At 49.1% G+C, this 16,914-nt stretch overlaps 2 protein-coding genes and 1 long non-coding RNA gene across 8 annotated transcripts in view; 1 reads left to right on the top strand and 2 right to left on the bottom strand.

Annotated features, from left to right (window-relative positions):
* LOC307210012 (autocrine proliferation repressor protein A-like) overlaps positions 1-16,914 on the top strand; it is a 229,564-nt gene that overhangs the window by 179,358 nt on the left and 33,292 nt on the right. The window lies entirely within an intron of this gene.
* The window catches only part of USP36 (ubiquitin specific peptidase 36), a 37,332-nt gene that overhangs the window by 4,258 nt on the left and 16,160 nt on the right, over positions 1-16,914 (bottom strand). For all 6 annotated transcript variants that reach the window (XM_079964291.1, XM_079964292.1, XM_079964289.1 and 3 more), the window contains exons 13-16: positions 15,047-15,736; positions 13,644-13,759; positions 9,660-10,184; positions 815-1,074 (exon numbers count right to left, since the gene is read on the bottom strand). In XM_079964291.1, coding sequence (XP_079820417.1) covers positions 815-1,074; positions 9,660-10,184; positions 13,644-13,759; positions 15,047-15,736 — 1,591 coding nt within the window. The remainder of the gene's footprint in view (positions 1-814; positions 1,075-9,659; positions 10,185-13,643; positions 13,760-15,046; positions 15,737-16,914) is intronic.
* Positions 1,426-9,653, bottom strand: LOC307209334. Its single transcript, XR_013835549.1, has 2 exons — positions 9,411-9,653; positions 1,426-3,888 (listed from the first exon to the last, which is right to left on the bottom strand). It is a non-coding gene; the product is annotated as an uncharacterized lncRNA (long non-coding RNA).

Below are 16,914 nucleotides of genomic sequence, written 5' to 3'. Positions count from 1 at the left end.
CTAGGAAGAGACGCCCGGTGTGCACAAACCAAACAGGCAGAGGCTATGAAGCCTTGGGACAAAAGCAGAGGGAACCTTGGGAGAAAACCCACAGCCACATTCTACGTAGTTGCTGGGTAGTTAGTGTCAGGGAAGAGTTAAGAGTTAGAAGTTTCCAGTTTCCCAGAGGGAGAAAGTTTTCCCTGAGGGAGGGAGGAGAGCAGTGAATCTAATATAGCTCAGATTCGGAGGAGAGGAGATACAAGCCAGCTATAGCGAGGAGGTTAGAAAAAAGAGCGGGAAAGCGAAAGGAACGACGCGTTTGCCATTTTGAGAGTTGCTGGTCATGGAGAAGCTGAGCTCAGAAGGTATCTGAAATAAGTGACTCTGAGGAATAATAGTTAAAGATAAGAACAGTTTATAAGATTGTTTGTTAATACACAATAAAAAGTTATAAAAGAACAAGAAGTGTTTGTGTGGTGATCTGAAGAGGACAATGACCAGTCCTGACAGTTAGGCACCTATATTGCTTTTGTTTGGACATAAGGAAACCACTTGTGTGTGTGTCTGTGTGTGTGTGTGTACATATAAATATATAAATAGGTAACAGTTCTTCCGCGTCCCAAAAAGAGCTCTGGGTTCGGAGCAAGTGTCACTACTGCTCTTCACAGATACAGTGGAGCTGATGGCAGCTCAGCCTAGCTTAGAACTGCAGCAAGTCCAAGCTCCCCTATGCCCATTCTAGGAGCTGATCTGAACTGGGGGGTACACTGTCCCCCACTCTAAATCTCCTTTCTCCGCACACACACACCTAAGATATAGATATGTCTCAAACCTGGGGGGTTGATTCTAGCAGAGGAAAGGCCATTTTCTCTCTGTTCTTCTTGGGGGCTGCTGGCCTCTGGCACAGAGCCCCCCTGCTTCTCCCTCCTCTTGTGCTTTCGGTGCTCGCTCTCTCCAGCAGGGCTGCCGCTGTCTGAAGCTGGGCAAGGAAGCTGCTGCTGCTTCTTTTTCTTCTTCTTCTTCAGGCTACAGGACTCCTCCACCGGCTCATGGGCTATTAGGCAGGCTTCTGCCTCGCGCTGTGGAGGGCAGCTGCAAAGTGGATTAAAAAACAACAGCCAACCCATTTGGTTTTATTCATTTATTTTTAAAAAGTTAGAACTGTTCCTCCCACCCACCCAGAAAAAAGTACAATCAGCAGCCATTGCTTTAAAATAACCTGCTTTAAAACTGTGTCTGAATGTGATGAGAAAGTACGAAGAATACCACCCCAAGGACCCTTTCCCCATATGAACCCAAATGGACTCTGAGATCATCATCTGAGGCCCTTCTTTGTGTGCCCCCTCCATTCGGAGTACAGAGGGTGGCAACATCTCTGTGGTGGCTCCGTTTGTTGAATAGTCGCCCCAGGGAAGTTCACCTGGTGCCTTCATTTATTTTACATATATATATATATATAGGCACCAGGTGAAAACGTTCCTCTTCAACCAGGCCTTTGGCTGATTAATACTCTACCACCTTTTAAATGTGTCTGTGGGAAAGGGTGGGGTACTGTTTTGATGTTTTGTTTTACTTATTTACTTGTTTTTATCCTGTTTTTTATTCTGTGAATCACCCAGAGATCTTATGATGAAGGGCATCATAAATAGGTAAAAATAAAAACCAGTCTCTTAAAATGGCCTCCATCAAAACTGAACTTTCTGCATAAAAGAATGAAATAGGACACAAAAGGGCTCGTCGCGTATTTATATATAAATTCCAAAGATGAAGACCGCTATACATGTGAGCGAAGTCTCACAACAAAATGCTGAACTGGAGCGAGTGGGTGTTCCAGTTCAGGATTCCAACCAGCTAAACATGCCCCTCTTCCCAGATATTTAGTTCATCCCCCTCTCCACAAAGAACCAGTCAGCATTATGTGGTACTGAGCATGCACAGTCCTTACTGGGCTATTCCGGGGCTCTCCCCCCTACTGTTTTTCCTTCTGCAAACCTTGAGGTCACCCCAAGCCTAATATATCTGTGCCAATATGGTGCTGTTTGGGGCCGCATAAAGACTAGCACTCAGAAAAGTAAGCATATTTATATGATTTCCTTTCCTTTCCAAATTTCCATGTCTTATCCAGCAACCAGCAGCCCATGTTTCTGAGAGGGTCCAGATTTAGCCTTCAGTAAGGTTGCATTATTTCAAAAAGTTGAGCTTTTTTGGGGGGGGGGGGGAGGAACCTCCCCCAAAATAGTGATTCTAAGCTTCTGGAGCTGTTTCTGCTGCTTTTTCCATTGCGTTGCCTGACATCTGGGTTTCCCAGACATTTCGGCAAAATTCCCCCAACGCCATTTTTTACACCTGAAAGCGAGGACATATCAGGAATTTTCCTGATGTATGTCAAGCCTAGCCTTCAGCTACATGATCTTGCTTAAAAGGATCAGGCATACAAAGAGCATGCCAGTCAGAAACCGTCAGTTTCATCTCTAGGCAGATGTATATTCTGCAAAATGCATCTGAGCAAAACGCCCCGCAGTCTGTACCAGTAGCAGCGGCAGAATCCCAAAACCTATTTTTAGTTATACACAGATAAGAGGCACCAGGCTTCTGGAAAATCTGGGAGGCATACTTCCCCCTCCCTCGGAGTTTTCATTTTACAAGGGTGAGGAAGAGGAACTTTTGGGGGAACTATATACTGTGCTTGCTTTCTTCTTATCAAAATTATCGAGCTGTACCTTTTGGCCTGTTTAATACATCTACAGCTCTACTCAGAAGACTGCTGTGGGTTAAACCACAGAGCCTAGGACTTGCCGATCAGAAGGTCGGCGGTTCGAATTCCCGCGACGGGGTGAGCTCCCGTTGCTCGGTCCCTGCTCCTGCCAACCTAGCAGTTCAAAAGCACGTCAAAGTGCAAGTAGATAAATAGGTACCGCTCCGGCGGGAAGGTAAACGGCATTTCCGTGCGCTGTTCTGGTTCGCCAGAAGCGGCTTAGTCATGCTGGCCACATGACCTGGAAGCTGTACGCCGGTTCCCTCGGCTTGTAAAGTGAGATGAGCACCACAACCCCAGAGTCAGCCATGACTAGACCTAATGGTCAGGGGTCCCTTTACCTTTTTACCTTTTGGCCTGTTTAATACATCTACATCTCTACTCAGAAGACGAACTCACTCTGCTTAGCGGATTTTACTCCCAATTGAGCTTGCACAGGATTGAAGCCTCAAAAATATAAAAGTGCCTCAGGTTTGTAGGCACAGTCCTTTAAAGGGGAGGAAAGAGGATGGTCAACCAGACAGGAAGGGCCAGGATTATGCAAAACATTGGTCCAAAAGGCAGCAGGAAGGACTGGTGTAAACACAGGGCAATGCCAGGTTCCACTAGGCTCAAAGGCTCCACTTGTTTTATTATTTATTATTATTATTGAAGGTGGGGGGGGGGGCAGGAGGGAGGCCCAAAGACCCTTGAGCCACAGGTAACAAGGAAACACACTCCTACCTAGCAATGTAAGCAACCTAGCAATTCAGAGGGGTCTGAGAGCTTAGTCTAAGTCTTCATGGCTTAGAAACTCAGATATATAAGCCTAGGTGCCAAATGGCTCCTCAAACCAAGGTTAAAGTCGCCAAAATGGAATGTCCAGTTGCCATTTTTGGGCAAGACGGCTCCAAAGCCTTATTTTTCAAATGAAGGATTGACTGTGATTGATTCGCAGTTAAACATCTGGCTAGTTCAGATGATTCAGATGACAACCTTGAGCTAGGTTAAGACCTTTGAGAGCTTAAGGAAAGTTACTTGATCCAGGGACAGTCCACATATACAATGGCCTATTTCTGACCTCTTTTCGCTAATGGTGAGCAGACCATTCATAACATAAGAATATGCTTCATAACTGAGCAGGCAGTGGGGTGGGTTAAGTGAAGACAAGCCTCACTTACTGTCAGGGAACTGCCATCGGAAGGACAGGTGGTGAAAAGGCTTCAGGAGAATAGGAGAGCCTCTTCTTCAGCAGAAGAGGGAACCAGTAGGGGGAGTGCGAGAGCTCCAAAGGAAAGGGAGTCGGAGGGGAGGCTCTGGGATACTTCCAGTGGGAACAGCGAGGAGGTATCAGAACAGCCCTTAAGAACTCCCACCCCCCGCCGGAAACTGTCACGCAGGGAATCCAGGAGGCGCATGTCTGTGAAACAGCTTTTATGTTGGAAACGCTTCCGCAAACGCCCACTGTCAGATTCTACCAGCGACTGAGGGAGCCATGCCCAAGGGCTCCTCTCAAGGCAGAGTTTCACTACACTGAGTCAGCTCTGAGGGATCGAGTTTCAACGCACAAGCAGCTCATTATCCCACCACAGCAATCTGACAGTCCCTGAAAGCAGCTTGTGCAAAGAGGCATCATGAGCAACCCAGCCGGAGCCGGAGATGGGGGAGCAGCTGCAGCCGGTCCTAGCCTGGAAGAAAGGTACAGGATGTTGGAGGTACAGTTAGCTCTGCAAACGGCGAGGTTGGAGGAGAGGAGGGCTCATGATGCAGAAAAGGGGAAAGCCGCCCAGCTCTCGAGGAAAGTGCCAGGACTGGTGCAGAAGTTTGGGGGTGATCCCAGGAATTATCAAGCCTTCAGGACTGAGAGGCAATATGCCCTCAATCTGCAGTTTGATGATTTTCCTGATGAGGATTCGAGGGTTGCTTTTGTGATTGGGCATCTCGAAGGCCCGGCCAGAGATTGGGTGAGACCACTAATGGCAGCCAATAATGAAGCCCTAAGGGACACAAGGAAGTTTTTTCGCGCCATGGATCTGATGTTTTCCAGCGAGATTGAGCAGGGAGTGGCGCGCAGGCAGTTAATGGCGTGTAAACAAGGGAACCGATCTGTCCGTGAGTACTGGACTGAGTTCACCATGTTGATCCATAAATTAGGATGGGATTTGTCAGCGGAACCGATACAAATGCTGTTCGAAGAAGGACTATCTTCGGCAGTGAAAGACGAACTTTCCCGGGGGCCCAGGGCGGAGTCTATGGACCTTCTGACTAAATCAGCGCTGGCCATAGGCTCACGCCAGGAGGCCAGAGCCTTGGAGAAGCGGGAAGGGAAAGGGGAGCGTTGGAGGGATTTCCGCATTCCAGAGATGCCAGAGCAGCCTTCTCTGCCAGCAGAGCCGATGGAAATCGGAACAGCGCGCGCGCGCGCAATTTCAAACCCCAGTGAAGGGCGGAAGAAGGAGGGAAAAGGCGCCAAGAAATGTTTTCTCTGCCAACAGCCAGGTCATTTTGCCAGAGTTTGTCCGCAAAGAAAGGAATGGCAAGGAATGGCGGGAGCTGTTGGGGAGGAGGGAGAAGGAGCTAAGGAGCAAGTAAAAGCCAACGCCTGGCTGCCACCGACGGGGCACAGCAGCCAGGCCAAGGAACAGTAAATGTGCCCACGCCAGAACCCCCAAGACCAGCTCTTGTAATAGAGGTATTGCTGGAGCTGGCAAACGGACACCCACTAAAAGTGAAGGCGTTACTAGACTCAGGCAGCTCCTGCAACTTTATGAGTAAGGAGTTTGCAGCCGCCCATCAGATACAAACCATTCCTTTAAAAAATCCCCTGCAGGTGACCACGATTGATGGGAGGGCGCTGTTGGGGGGAGAAGTAGACCAGCAAACTGTCCCCATGACAATGAGGGTGGCAAGACACACAGAACGGATAGCGTTTAATATAGCCACGTTGGGAGGAGCGCCCATCATTTTGGGGATGAGCTGGCTAGCGCTGCATGATCCGCTTGTGGGATGGCACCAGAGAGTGGTTTCCTTTGGGTCAGCACATTGTATGGGACACTGCACAGAAAGAGGGGGCCAAGTAGGGACTCAGGCCACGTTAGCAAAGATAGAAGCAATGGAACAAGGTAGGGTACCACGACAATATGCAGATTTTGCCGACGTCTTCAGCGAAAGGGAAGCAGATAAACTACCCCCGCACAGACCCTTTGACTGCCAAATCAACTTACTTCCAGGGGCGCAATTGCCAGTGGGCAAGGTGTATGCAATGTCTGACAGAGAAATGCAGGAGCTAAGGGAGTTTATTGACAAAAACCTCAAGCGTGGGTTCATCAGGGAGTCACGAGCGGTGGGGGGTAGTCCAGTGTTCTTTGTAGACAAAAAAAACTCGGACAAACCGAGATTAATTGTGGATTTCAGGGGCCTAAACGCAGTGTCCGAACCCGTGAGCTTCCCTATGCCCAGAATCGATGACATTCTGACCCGGGTGAGAAAAGGGAAGATTTTTACCAAGCTGGACCTGAGGGGGGCGTATAACCTGATACGTATGAGAAAGGGAGATGAGTGGAAAACCACTATGTTCACCCCCTTGGGGGCATTTGAGTACTGCGTTATGCCCTTCGGCCTCCAAGCGGGTTCCGCAGTATTTCAATCATTCATGAATCACGTACTAGGACCATTGCTGTACAAGAACTGCGCTGCGTTCTTGGACGATGTACTGGTGTACTCGGAGGATGAAGAGCAGCATGTGCGAGATGTGCGAGAAGTACTGAGCAAACTGCAAGAAAACCAGCTGTGGGTGAAACTGGAGAAGTGTCAGTTCCACACCAGGGAGGTGGAATTCCTTGGGTACCGGTTGTCGGACAAGGGGCTGGCCATGGATCCTAGCAAGGTGCAAGCGGTGCTGGAATGGAGGCCACCGAAAACTAAGAAAGATGTGCAGAGGTTTTTGGGGTTCGGAAACTTCTATCGGAAGTTCATCAAGAACTTCGCCCATTTAACAGCCCCCATCACGGATTGTCTCAGCAGTAAGAAGAAATTTGTCTGGACGGAAGAAGCGCAGCGAGCTTTCGAAAGTTTAAAGAGGGCGTTTGCTTCGGAAGAACAACTCTTACACGTGGATCTGCAGCAGCCGATGAGGGTGGAAACCGACGCGTCTGACAGAGCGGTGGGGGCCGTGCTTCTGCAGCCAGGAGCGAATACGTCGGAATGGAGGCCGTGTGCCTTCTTCTCGAGGAAATTGAACAAGTCTGAGAGGAATTATACAGTGTACGACAGAGAATTACTCGCTGTCCACGAAGCGTTCAAGAGATGGAGACACCTGTTGATTGGAGCGCAACACAAGGTTCAAGTGCGGACAGACCACAAAAATCTAGAATACTGGAGGACAGCCCGAGTGTTGAACCAGAGACAAGTAAGATGGGCGCAAGAGTTCTCCAAGTTCAATTTTGAGATTCGCTACGTGCCAGGGGCTGAGAATGTCAGGGCGGACGCTCTCTCCAGAAAACCTGAGTACTTGGAGGGGGAAGGAGGGGCGGAAGAAAGACATATCATCTCAGAGGACCACTGGGTTTGTGGGGCGGCATTGGTGGGGCAAAGAGAACTGGTAGAGGGTATTGAAAACGATGAATATGCCCAAGAGAAACTTAGGGAACTCAGGGAGACAGGTGAGAACGCAGGGGGGTTTGAGGAAAAGAACGGAAAACTATATTACAAAGGGGCGCTCTACATACCAGGTGGGGAACTAAGAGGGCGGGTGCTTAAGCAGTTGCATGACAGCCCCACGGCGGGGCACTTCGGGCAGCACAAAACCATGTGGTTGGTTACCAGGGAGTTTTGGTGGCCCAAGGTGCGGGAGGACGTGCGGGAGTATGTCAGGGGATGCGACAGGTGCCAAAGAGCAAAGGGAGAGAGGTTGGCGCCAGCGGGGTTATTAGAACCCTTACCCACCCCAGAAAGGCCATGGGAGATGGTATCCATAGACTTCATGACCGATCTACCGAGATCCAAAGGGAAAACCGCGGTCATGGTGGTGGTAGATCTACTAACTAAGATGTGCCACTTTATAGCTTGTTCACATGCAGTGACAGCGGAAGAAACCGCAAGGTTGTTTGTGGAGCACATTTTTAGGTTGCATGGCGCCCCCTTGAGGGTTTTGAGCGACAGAGGAAAACAATTTACTTCTAGGTTCTGGAGGAAACTAATGAGCATGTTGCATGTGGAGGTAAGTTTTTCCACCGCCAGACACCCAGAAACAAATGGGCAAGCAGAAAGGGCAAACGGGGTTTTGCAACAATATCTGAGGTGTTATGTAAAGGACAGAGAAACGGATTGGGTGGACTGGTTACCTCTGGCAGAATTTGCCTACAACAACGCGGAGAACGTGTCCACAGGGATGAGTCCCTTTCTAGCCAATTATGGGTGTCATCCTCGGGCGTTTCCAGGAGAGGGCGGGGGAAGGTGGAGTGTACCTGCAGCGGAAAATTTTGTTGAAGAGATGGAAGCGATCCACCGTCAGCTCCAACTCAACTTAGAGAAAGCCAAAGAAGAATATAAGAAGCAAGCTGACAGAAATAGGAGGGAAGGCGAAACTATAAGGGTGGGTAACCGGGTGTGGCTATCCACCCAAGGACTGCCGTTCAAGGGAGGGTGTAAGAAATTGAGACCCAAACGGTTGGGACCCTTTGAGGTCATACAGCAGGTGAACCCAGTAGCATTCAAACTCCGATTGCCCAGTCACATGAAATTGCATCCAGTGTTTCACAGGTCATTACTGTCGCCATACAGAGAGGGGTGTGAGTGGGGGGAACATGAGAGGAAGGTCACCCGGACACCCGTCATAGAAGAGAGAGAACGCAACATGGATGTGGCAGGGATCATTGATTCCAGGTGGAAGGGGAATCAGGTGGAATACTTGGTAGAATGGGAGGGGGAGGAAGAGTCAGAAAACGCATGGGTACCGGCAGAGGAAGTCAAAGACGAGATTTTAATAGAAACGTTTCATCGGCGTTTCCCAAGTAAACCACAACCAGTGGCAAGGTTTAGGAGGGAACACTTCGGGACTACAGATGAGGAAGGGGAATTTGAAGGGTTCCCAGAGTCGGAAGTGGAGGTGGAAACAGATTCCGACGAAGAAGAGGAAGAGGGGGAAAGAGGCGGTAGGCAGTGGTTAGAAGTGTTTGAATCCTCGGAGGATGAGGGGAGTTCTTTCCAGGGATTTCCGTCCTCGCCGCCAGTAAGAAAAGAGGCGGGAGGGGGTGAAGGGGGCCCTGGGGGGGAGGTGGATGTCAGGGAACTGCCATCGGAAGGACAGGTGGTGAAAAGGCTTCAGGAGAATAGGAGAGCCTCTTCTTCAGCAGAAGAGGGAACCAGTAGGGGGAGTGCGAGAGCTCCAAAGGAAAGGGAGTCGGAGGGGAGGCTCTGGGATACTTCCAGTGGGAACAGCGAGGAGGTATCAGAACAGCCCTTAAGAACTCCCACCCCCCGCCGGAAACTGTCACGCAGGGAATCCAGGAGGCGCATGTCTGTGAAACAGCTTTTATGTTGGAAACGCTTCCGCAAACGCCCACTGTCAGATTCTACCAGCGACTGAGGGAGCCATGCCCAAGGGCTCCTCTCAAGGCAGAGTTTCACTACACTGAGTCAGCTCTGAGGGATCGAGTTTCAACGCACAAGCAGCTCATTATCCCACCACACTTACCTATAACGCTGTTCACTGCTCCTGTTCTGGCTGCACAGAAAAGACATGTTGGTTCCTGAAATTCATTCTGATTGCACAGATAAAATATAACCGATAGAATTCTACAGGATGAGGTATTAGTGTGTGAAAACAGTCAAGATCCAAGGATTCCCAGGCATGCACCTCCAGATGATGGAGATGTCAAGTGCTCATGTTTCTCCCTCCGAGCAAAGCCCTTCCCCTAGAAAAGACAACCAAGCTAACACTCACCTGTTCACAGGGGACAGCAAAGACTTACAGTCTTCCTCTGTTTGCTGCAGCTTCCTTTTCTTTTTCTTCTTTTTCCTCTTTTGGGTGGAATTAGCTAGACTAGGATCTGCTACCTTGCAGCCTCCAGCTATTCCCTCTTCCTCTCCCTTCCTGGCTGCCACCAAGTCAGATTCCGGTTCAGGAGAGGAGTCTCCAGGCCTGCCATTTTCCTCAAGTTGCCTCTTCTTCCTGGGTGGGTTGGAGAGGCAGGTTCCCTCTGCACCAATGGTTCGTGTGCTTGGGATGCAATGGGTGCCTTGTTCTTCCTCCGAGAGGCTACGCTTCCTTTTCCTCTTCTTGGAGCTGGCAAGGAAAGGCCTCTTGTCCCAGTCTGGGCAAGAGTGGCTCAGTGCCTCTTTGGGCACCGCAGGTGGCGGCAGAGGGGCGGCAGAGAGGCAGCATGATTTGAAGCTGGGCAAGGGTTTGACAAAGGCGCTGCTGGCCGGCGGTGGAGGCGCTGAAGATTTGGAAGCAGATGAGGGCGTCCTAGAGAATCACACACAGACAAAGCTAAGAGCCAACCGACACCAAAGTGGCAGAAGTCTCTGCAGAAGACCACACCCGTTTCTCTTCTAAAAGAGAGCCAGTGCCAGCCTCTTTCACAACATAAATGGTCCCCATACATCACCCAGAAGGACAAAGCATTGTCAACCGAAGCAAAGGAAAGCCCTGTTGGATTCATGCATCTAATTCTACATTCTGTTCTCAGAGTGGTCAACCAGGTGCCCAGGACTTGGGCACAACAGCCCTTTCCCTACTTGTGATCTGCAGCAACTGGGATACAGAGGCAGACCACCCCACATGTCCTAGGCATTAATAAACATTCAGCTCCCTCCAGGCTTAAGACTGGTATGGCGTCAGGCTTTGGAACTGTTTCTGCCCCTATCCCAAAGGCCCAACCCCACTTCACTGACCCTGCAATGTTTCCTCAATAATAATAATAATAATAATAATAATAATAATAATAATAATAATTTATTTATACCCTGCCGTCAGGGCGGCTAACACCAGGTATAAAAACAATTGATTAAAATACAACTTAAAAACAAGATTAAAATACAACATTAAAATGCAGACTCATTTCAGTAGAAACTCAAATCAAAAACTTTTGGGGGATGAAAATGTCAAATCTTCACCAAGGTCAACTATCCAGACTGGTCCAGAAAAAAGCCAGGGAAGTCCCCAAATAGGAGTTCCATCACAGAAGGAAAAAGGAAAAAGGAAAGAGGGGGAGGGGATCAAGTTGATTCCCAGCCAAAGGCCAGGTGGAACAACTCTGTCTTACAGGCCCTGCAGAAAGAAATCAGATTCTGCAGGGCCCTGGTCTCATGAGACAGAGCATTCCACCAGGCCGGAGCCAGTGTTGAAAAGGCCCTGGCTCTGGTTGAGGCTAATCTGACTTCCTTAGGGCCCGGGACCTCTAGGGTGTTGCTATTTATGGATCTTAAGGTCCTCTGCGGGGCATACCAGGAGAGGCAGTCCCGTAGGTACGAGGGTCCTAAGCTCCATGCCACTTCTAGCTCAATCTATAGAGATTTATTCACCTAAAGATATTCATAGGACAGTCAGCTAGCACATTTCCACAACACAGGCGTGGAGTTCTTCTGGGCTGGATGATTTCTATGCCCTAATTGAGGAGTTATTTCAGAGCCAAATTCAAAGCTCTCCCGCCAAGGCACTTTGGTGCTTGAGTTTTTATATTCACCAGATTGTGGAGCTATATTTGAATATTTTAAGGCCGTTCACAATAATTCTTGGGGTTTTCTGGAGCAGTGAGAACCCGCCCACCCTGCCTTGCATGGGCATTTCCCTAGAGATCACCTCCTTCTATTGCTCTGTTCTGCACTGCTTCTTGCAGGATAAACAACCCCTTAAGTTCCATCTGTATTCAAAGCATGCAGATGCTTTGCTACCTAAGTATAAGCTAATTTGTATTGCTTTTAAGAGTTTAGTCTCAAAGAACAGAGTGTCTCGCCGTAGCATAAAAAGCTTGCAGTACAGAGCAATGCAGTTGTGCACCTCTGCAGAGGCTGGACTGTTGGCAGACTTGCACCCAGAAGTACAGTTGTCCCTGGAGAACTCAGATGAACAACGCGAGCCAACAAGACTCTCAATGCAAAAGACTCTCAACTGAGCGCTAGTAAAAGGGTGGGGAAGGAAGACTGCACTGATGCGAGGTTATACGGCAAGAGATGGTGGCCTGGAATCATGTATTAAGAGAAATAAAGTATTGGATTATGAATTACCAAGACAGCCCTTACTAGATGGATGCAGAACCTCAGGCACAGGGGCTAGATGCGGCCACTCTAGGCCTTGATATGGCCCTCACGAGCATCCGTGGGCCACGATCCCTCTCCCCGAGCCACAGCCCTTGCCAGTCCTACTTCATACCCTCTCAAGGGTTTTTATCTGGTTGGTATGTGCCATCAAACTCCGGTTGCCTGGATGTAGGATTCTAGAGGGGTGCATGAGTGTATTTAGAAACTTGCCTACTGCGCAAGGACAAAATTTACATTCCTAGCTCGCCCCACTTTTGCCACAGAAAGGTGCCCAGAATAGGATGCAGCCCTGCATGCACCTGTTTTAGCAGTAGTATTATCGGGCTATTTTAAAGGAATTGTGGGACCCCCAAGAAGATCTCAAAATGACAGTCCGGCTTATAGCAATAGCAGCCTGTATGACCACATGTCAGGCTTGGGGAAAACCAGACCCTCTTCAATCAGAGGCTTGGATAGGAAATGTTTGGGACCTAGAACATATGGTGAAATTTAAAAACATAAACAGGCAGAGGTTGACCACGTGATAATAAACTGAGAACCCCAATTATTTGGTAAGATGTAGGTTGAAATACAGGTCAAATATGAGGAGCATGGGTGGAATCAATATAAAAAGAAAAAAGTTGAACGCCGTATCGACGAGTACATTTGAAATTGGAAGTTTTATTCTATTGACTTGATGTGACCGGAGTCACATATGATTAAACGAACCATGTGCTACTTTTAATGCAATATACAATTATACTGTCTTAAAACAGATGCATTTTATGTGATGTGTGGCCATTAGGATGTACATAGGTTTAAAAATATTTATTGCATTATGCTTGTCACTAATCTGTTAATACTTACTATGGGGTTGCACCCAACGAAGATAAAGTAGACCCACTGAAACTAATGGACCTAAGTTGGTCATGCCAACTATCTGCAACTGGTCAACTCTGAGGACTAACAGAGGCTTGCATCCAATGCAGTACTATGCAAGTATCCTGTTAGCATAAGGATCACCAGTTCGACAACTCCCCCGCCCCCACAATCTGCTCTAGGAATTCCTCCAACACACAAACATATATAGTCATACCTCATGTTACGTCCGCTTCATGTTACGTTCTTTCAGGTTATGTCCTGCGGTGATCCGGAAGTGCTGGAAAGGGTTACTTCCGGGTTTGGCCGCTCGCGCATACGCAGACGTGCCAAATGACGCCATGCGCATGCGCAGAAGCGGGGAATCACAACCCGTGTGCGCACAGACGCACCACTGCGGGTTGCGCTCTTTTTATGTCACGAAAGGGCCTCCAGAACAGATCCCGTTCACAACCAGAGGTACCACTGTGTGTGTGTGTGTGTGTGTGTGTGTATAAAACACAAATTAAAAAAACACAGAGGCTGCTCTCACACATAATGTCCAAGCGGGGTGACGTTTCTCATTCCCTGTCCATTTGCCCAAAGCACCCAAACCAGACACAACACCCAGTAACAGGTGGGCTTCAAGGCACATGTTAGCAATTGCAGCAACACCCTCAAATCCAGAAAGGCTTTGCTTCAGAAAAGTACCAAACGCTACAGTGACTTATTATGACAAGCCAAAGAGCCACACAGCAAGGACAGGGTTCAGAAAGCCAGGCCAGGGTTATGACCGCCCCCCACCCCCGCAAGGGCCCCAGGAGCTCACCTGGGATAGTCGAGCGCAGCGGCACAGACGGGGTGGGTGGTTTTTGTAGCAGCTGGTGGAGGTTGGGGCGGCGCCAGGCGCTCACTGCTGCTCAGTTTCTGCAGTGTGTTGCTGCCCTGTAGTTATTGACATAAATAAAAACTTGGTGGTCTAAAAAGAGGTTTCCGTGACCCCAGGGGGCAGAGCAAGAAGAGAGGGGAGGGGGAAAACAAAAGAACAGGTGGGGGTGGGACAGGGAAAAAGAATCAGAAAAGTGTTTGCTGTTAGAAACAAAGGGAAAAGAAGGAAGGACATGTATAAAGACAGAACAGTGTTAGAATAAAACAATGGGCAACAGGCACCTTCCCATTTCCTTGTTTCCAAAGAGAGGAACGAAAAGAACCAGCCAGGGTCTCTCTGCTCTGGCCCTGTGAGCAGCGAAATGCCTCCTTTAATATGGGCCTCACCAAGCAAGAGGATTTGAAGGGGCAAGAATGAGGGGAGACCAGCTCTACAGAACACAAGTTTCTCCCCTAGAGTCTGGGGAAACAGGGTCCCCCTGCACAGAATGCATTCGCAAGGCAAGACACCTGCTTAAAAGAATACTGAGCTTGTTCGCAGGTAGAATCAAGCCAAACCATGGCTGAGCATGAATAGGGCGCACGCCAGTTCCGGGAGTGGAGATCTCAGCCGCTTTGCTCCTCCCCGGGTTTTGCTTGCTGCCATGCTACCCAGGACCAAGCCATGGTTTGGCTTAGAACGGCATCTGAACCTGGGCCAAGCCACTGCTCTGCCCTGGGCAGCACAAGAGGAGTGCTGTGGCCGCAATCCTTGAATCAGGGAACCTGCACATTTGCTTTTTCACACTAAGCCATGATTTGACTTAGCATTATGTGTGGGCCGTTGTATTGCCCCCAAGTATGCAACAATGGATTGGCAGGTAAGGAAGGTAGTCAGAAAGCACTTGGGACTTACAAGCTGGCCAGGTGATGAATCTCCCTGGGTTCCTACCTACAAAACAGCTCAGTTGGTTAAGCATGAGACTCTTAATCTCAGGGTTGTGGGTTCGAGCTCCACTTTGGGCAAAATATTCCTGCCTTGCAGGGGGTTGGGTCAGAGTTTCCCAAACTTGGGTTTCCAGCTGCTTCTGGACTACAATTCCCATCATCCCTGACCACTGGTCCTGCTAGCTAGGTATGATGGAAGTTGTAGTCCAAAAACAGCTGGAGACCCAAGTTTGGGAAACCCTGAACTAGATGATCCCTTCCAACTCTACGATTGCATGATATGCGATTGAGTCTGCAGTGCTGCTGCAAGCCTGAAATGCCCCCTGCCTGAATCTACCCCACCCCACCCCCCCAAATCACCACTCCATTTTGCCACCACTTTGGAGGTAGGTGAGGTAAAGTACCCCTAAAACGCACCTTCCTGGCAGAGAGGGCCAGTTTTTTTGCAGGTGGGGGGGACATGGTATTTCCCAGCTCCAGATTGGTCACATTAGCCAGCAAAGGCGACTTCAGCTTGGCAAACTTGGAGTCCTCGGAAACAGGTTTCCCAGAGGCACAGTCCAATTCCTGAGATGAGCAGTAGCCGTTGACACCCATCGTGGCCTGCGGGAGTCCTTTGGCTGGGCGATGTGCTGGACTGGAGGAAAAGGAGCTGCTTGAAGAGGACGAGGAGGAAGAAGACGAGGAGGAAGAAGTCAAAGGCGAGGAGGCCTTGCTCGGCACCTCTGGGCCTTCCTCACGAACCTTGGCCTCGGGGTCTCCTCTGGGAGCCTCTGGCGGCTGTGAAGACAATGCCAAGCCCTTGTCCCCCCAGGAGCTCTGCTTGCCCATCTCCACCCTGACACTGGTGGCCTCACTGAAGTCCTGAGATGTTTTGAGTGGCAGGAGAGGCTGCTTCTTGGACCTCTTGCTGAAGTCGTCTAGGAAAGACAGCTTGGCAGGGAGCTTAGGTGAGGAGAACCCAACAGCAGGGATGAGCTTCGGATGAGGAGAAGGAGGAAGCGTCCCATTCTGGGGTTTGGAGTTGGAAGCAAAGGAGCTGTGAGGAACAGGGACGCCAGGTTCCTCAGGGTCCAACGTCTTCCTGGCCTGCGTCACATCTTGCCTCTATAGTGACAGAAGATAATAGGTGTTGAACGAAGACAGGTGGAGAGCCAACACCACAAAATGGGAACCGCTCCCCCTGCTCAATAAACTGTTCAGACCAATCCAAACACAATACCCGCAAACTGCCAGATGTATAAGCAGACAGCATATAAGGTTATCTAGCTGCATGAAAGTCATGCAGTTCACTTACACATTACTCAGGGTTAAGATTTCCCCCATCTGATCCGCTGGGAAGCAACTGATGCATTTATTACCATTCAAGTTGGTGGGCTCTGACCTTATTCTCAAAACAGGAGAGGACTGTCTTGACTGCTACAATTGCCAGGTTCTGGAAGATTTTTGATCTTGGTGATTTGGGTTACTGCTATACCAAGACTTGGTAAAATTCCCTCTCCTTTAAAAAAAATTATGTTACACTAAAACTACCCAGAGACCAAAATGCCTGGGTTTGATTTTATTTCATATACTGTATGAACACAGCAGGTTCACAGATGCCAAGTCCCACTGGTTTAAACAAATGCCTGGAATAGTTAAATACTCAGCTGCTACTAAGAGTACAGTGGTACCTCAGGTTACAAACACTTTGGGTTACAGACTCCGCTAACCTGGAAGTAGTACCTCGGGTTAAGAACTTTACCTCAGGATGAGAACAGAAATCGTGTGCTGGTGGTGCAGTGGCAGCGGGAGACCCCATTAGCTAAAGTGGCACTTCAGGTTAAGAACGGTTTCAGGTTAAGAATGGAACTCTGGAACGAATTAAGTTTGTAACCGGAGGTACCACTGTACTGGGGGTAAAACGAATAACTTCATTGACCTTACCAACTGACACCACAGGAGAGGGCTTGTGTGAGGGAACGCACCCCCATTTTTGCGTTATTTTGATGTACTTCACATAGGAAGTTGGAATGCTAGGGAAACGGCTAGGCTCAAACCTCTCACTGCCATCTTGTTTTCTAGGCAAAGAAACATTCAGGCATGTGAGCCTTCCCCCCTGCAGCCTGAAGTGGTACAATCCACAGAAGTGGTAAACCTGTGAGTGGATTGTACCACTTCAGGCTGCAGGGGGCAGAACAAAGCTGGGGGCAGAACAAGGCTTTAGTTCCTCCACAAATTAACACTCAAAATGCCAGTTTTGTGACTGCATCGGAAGCATCAACCCAACAATTTCATCAATCTTT

Source organism: Podarcis cretensis (assembly GCF_951804945.1).
Source record: "Podarcis cretensis genome assembly, chromosome: 2".
Lineage (NCBI taxonomy): Eukaryota > Metazoa > Chordata > Lepidosauria > Squamata > Lacertidae > Podarcis > Podarcis cretensis.
This window is presented reverse-complemented; position numbering and strand designations above follow the sequence as displayed.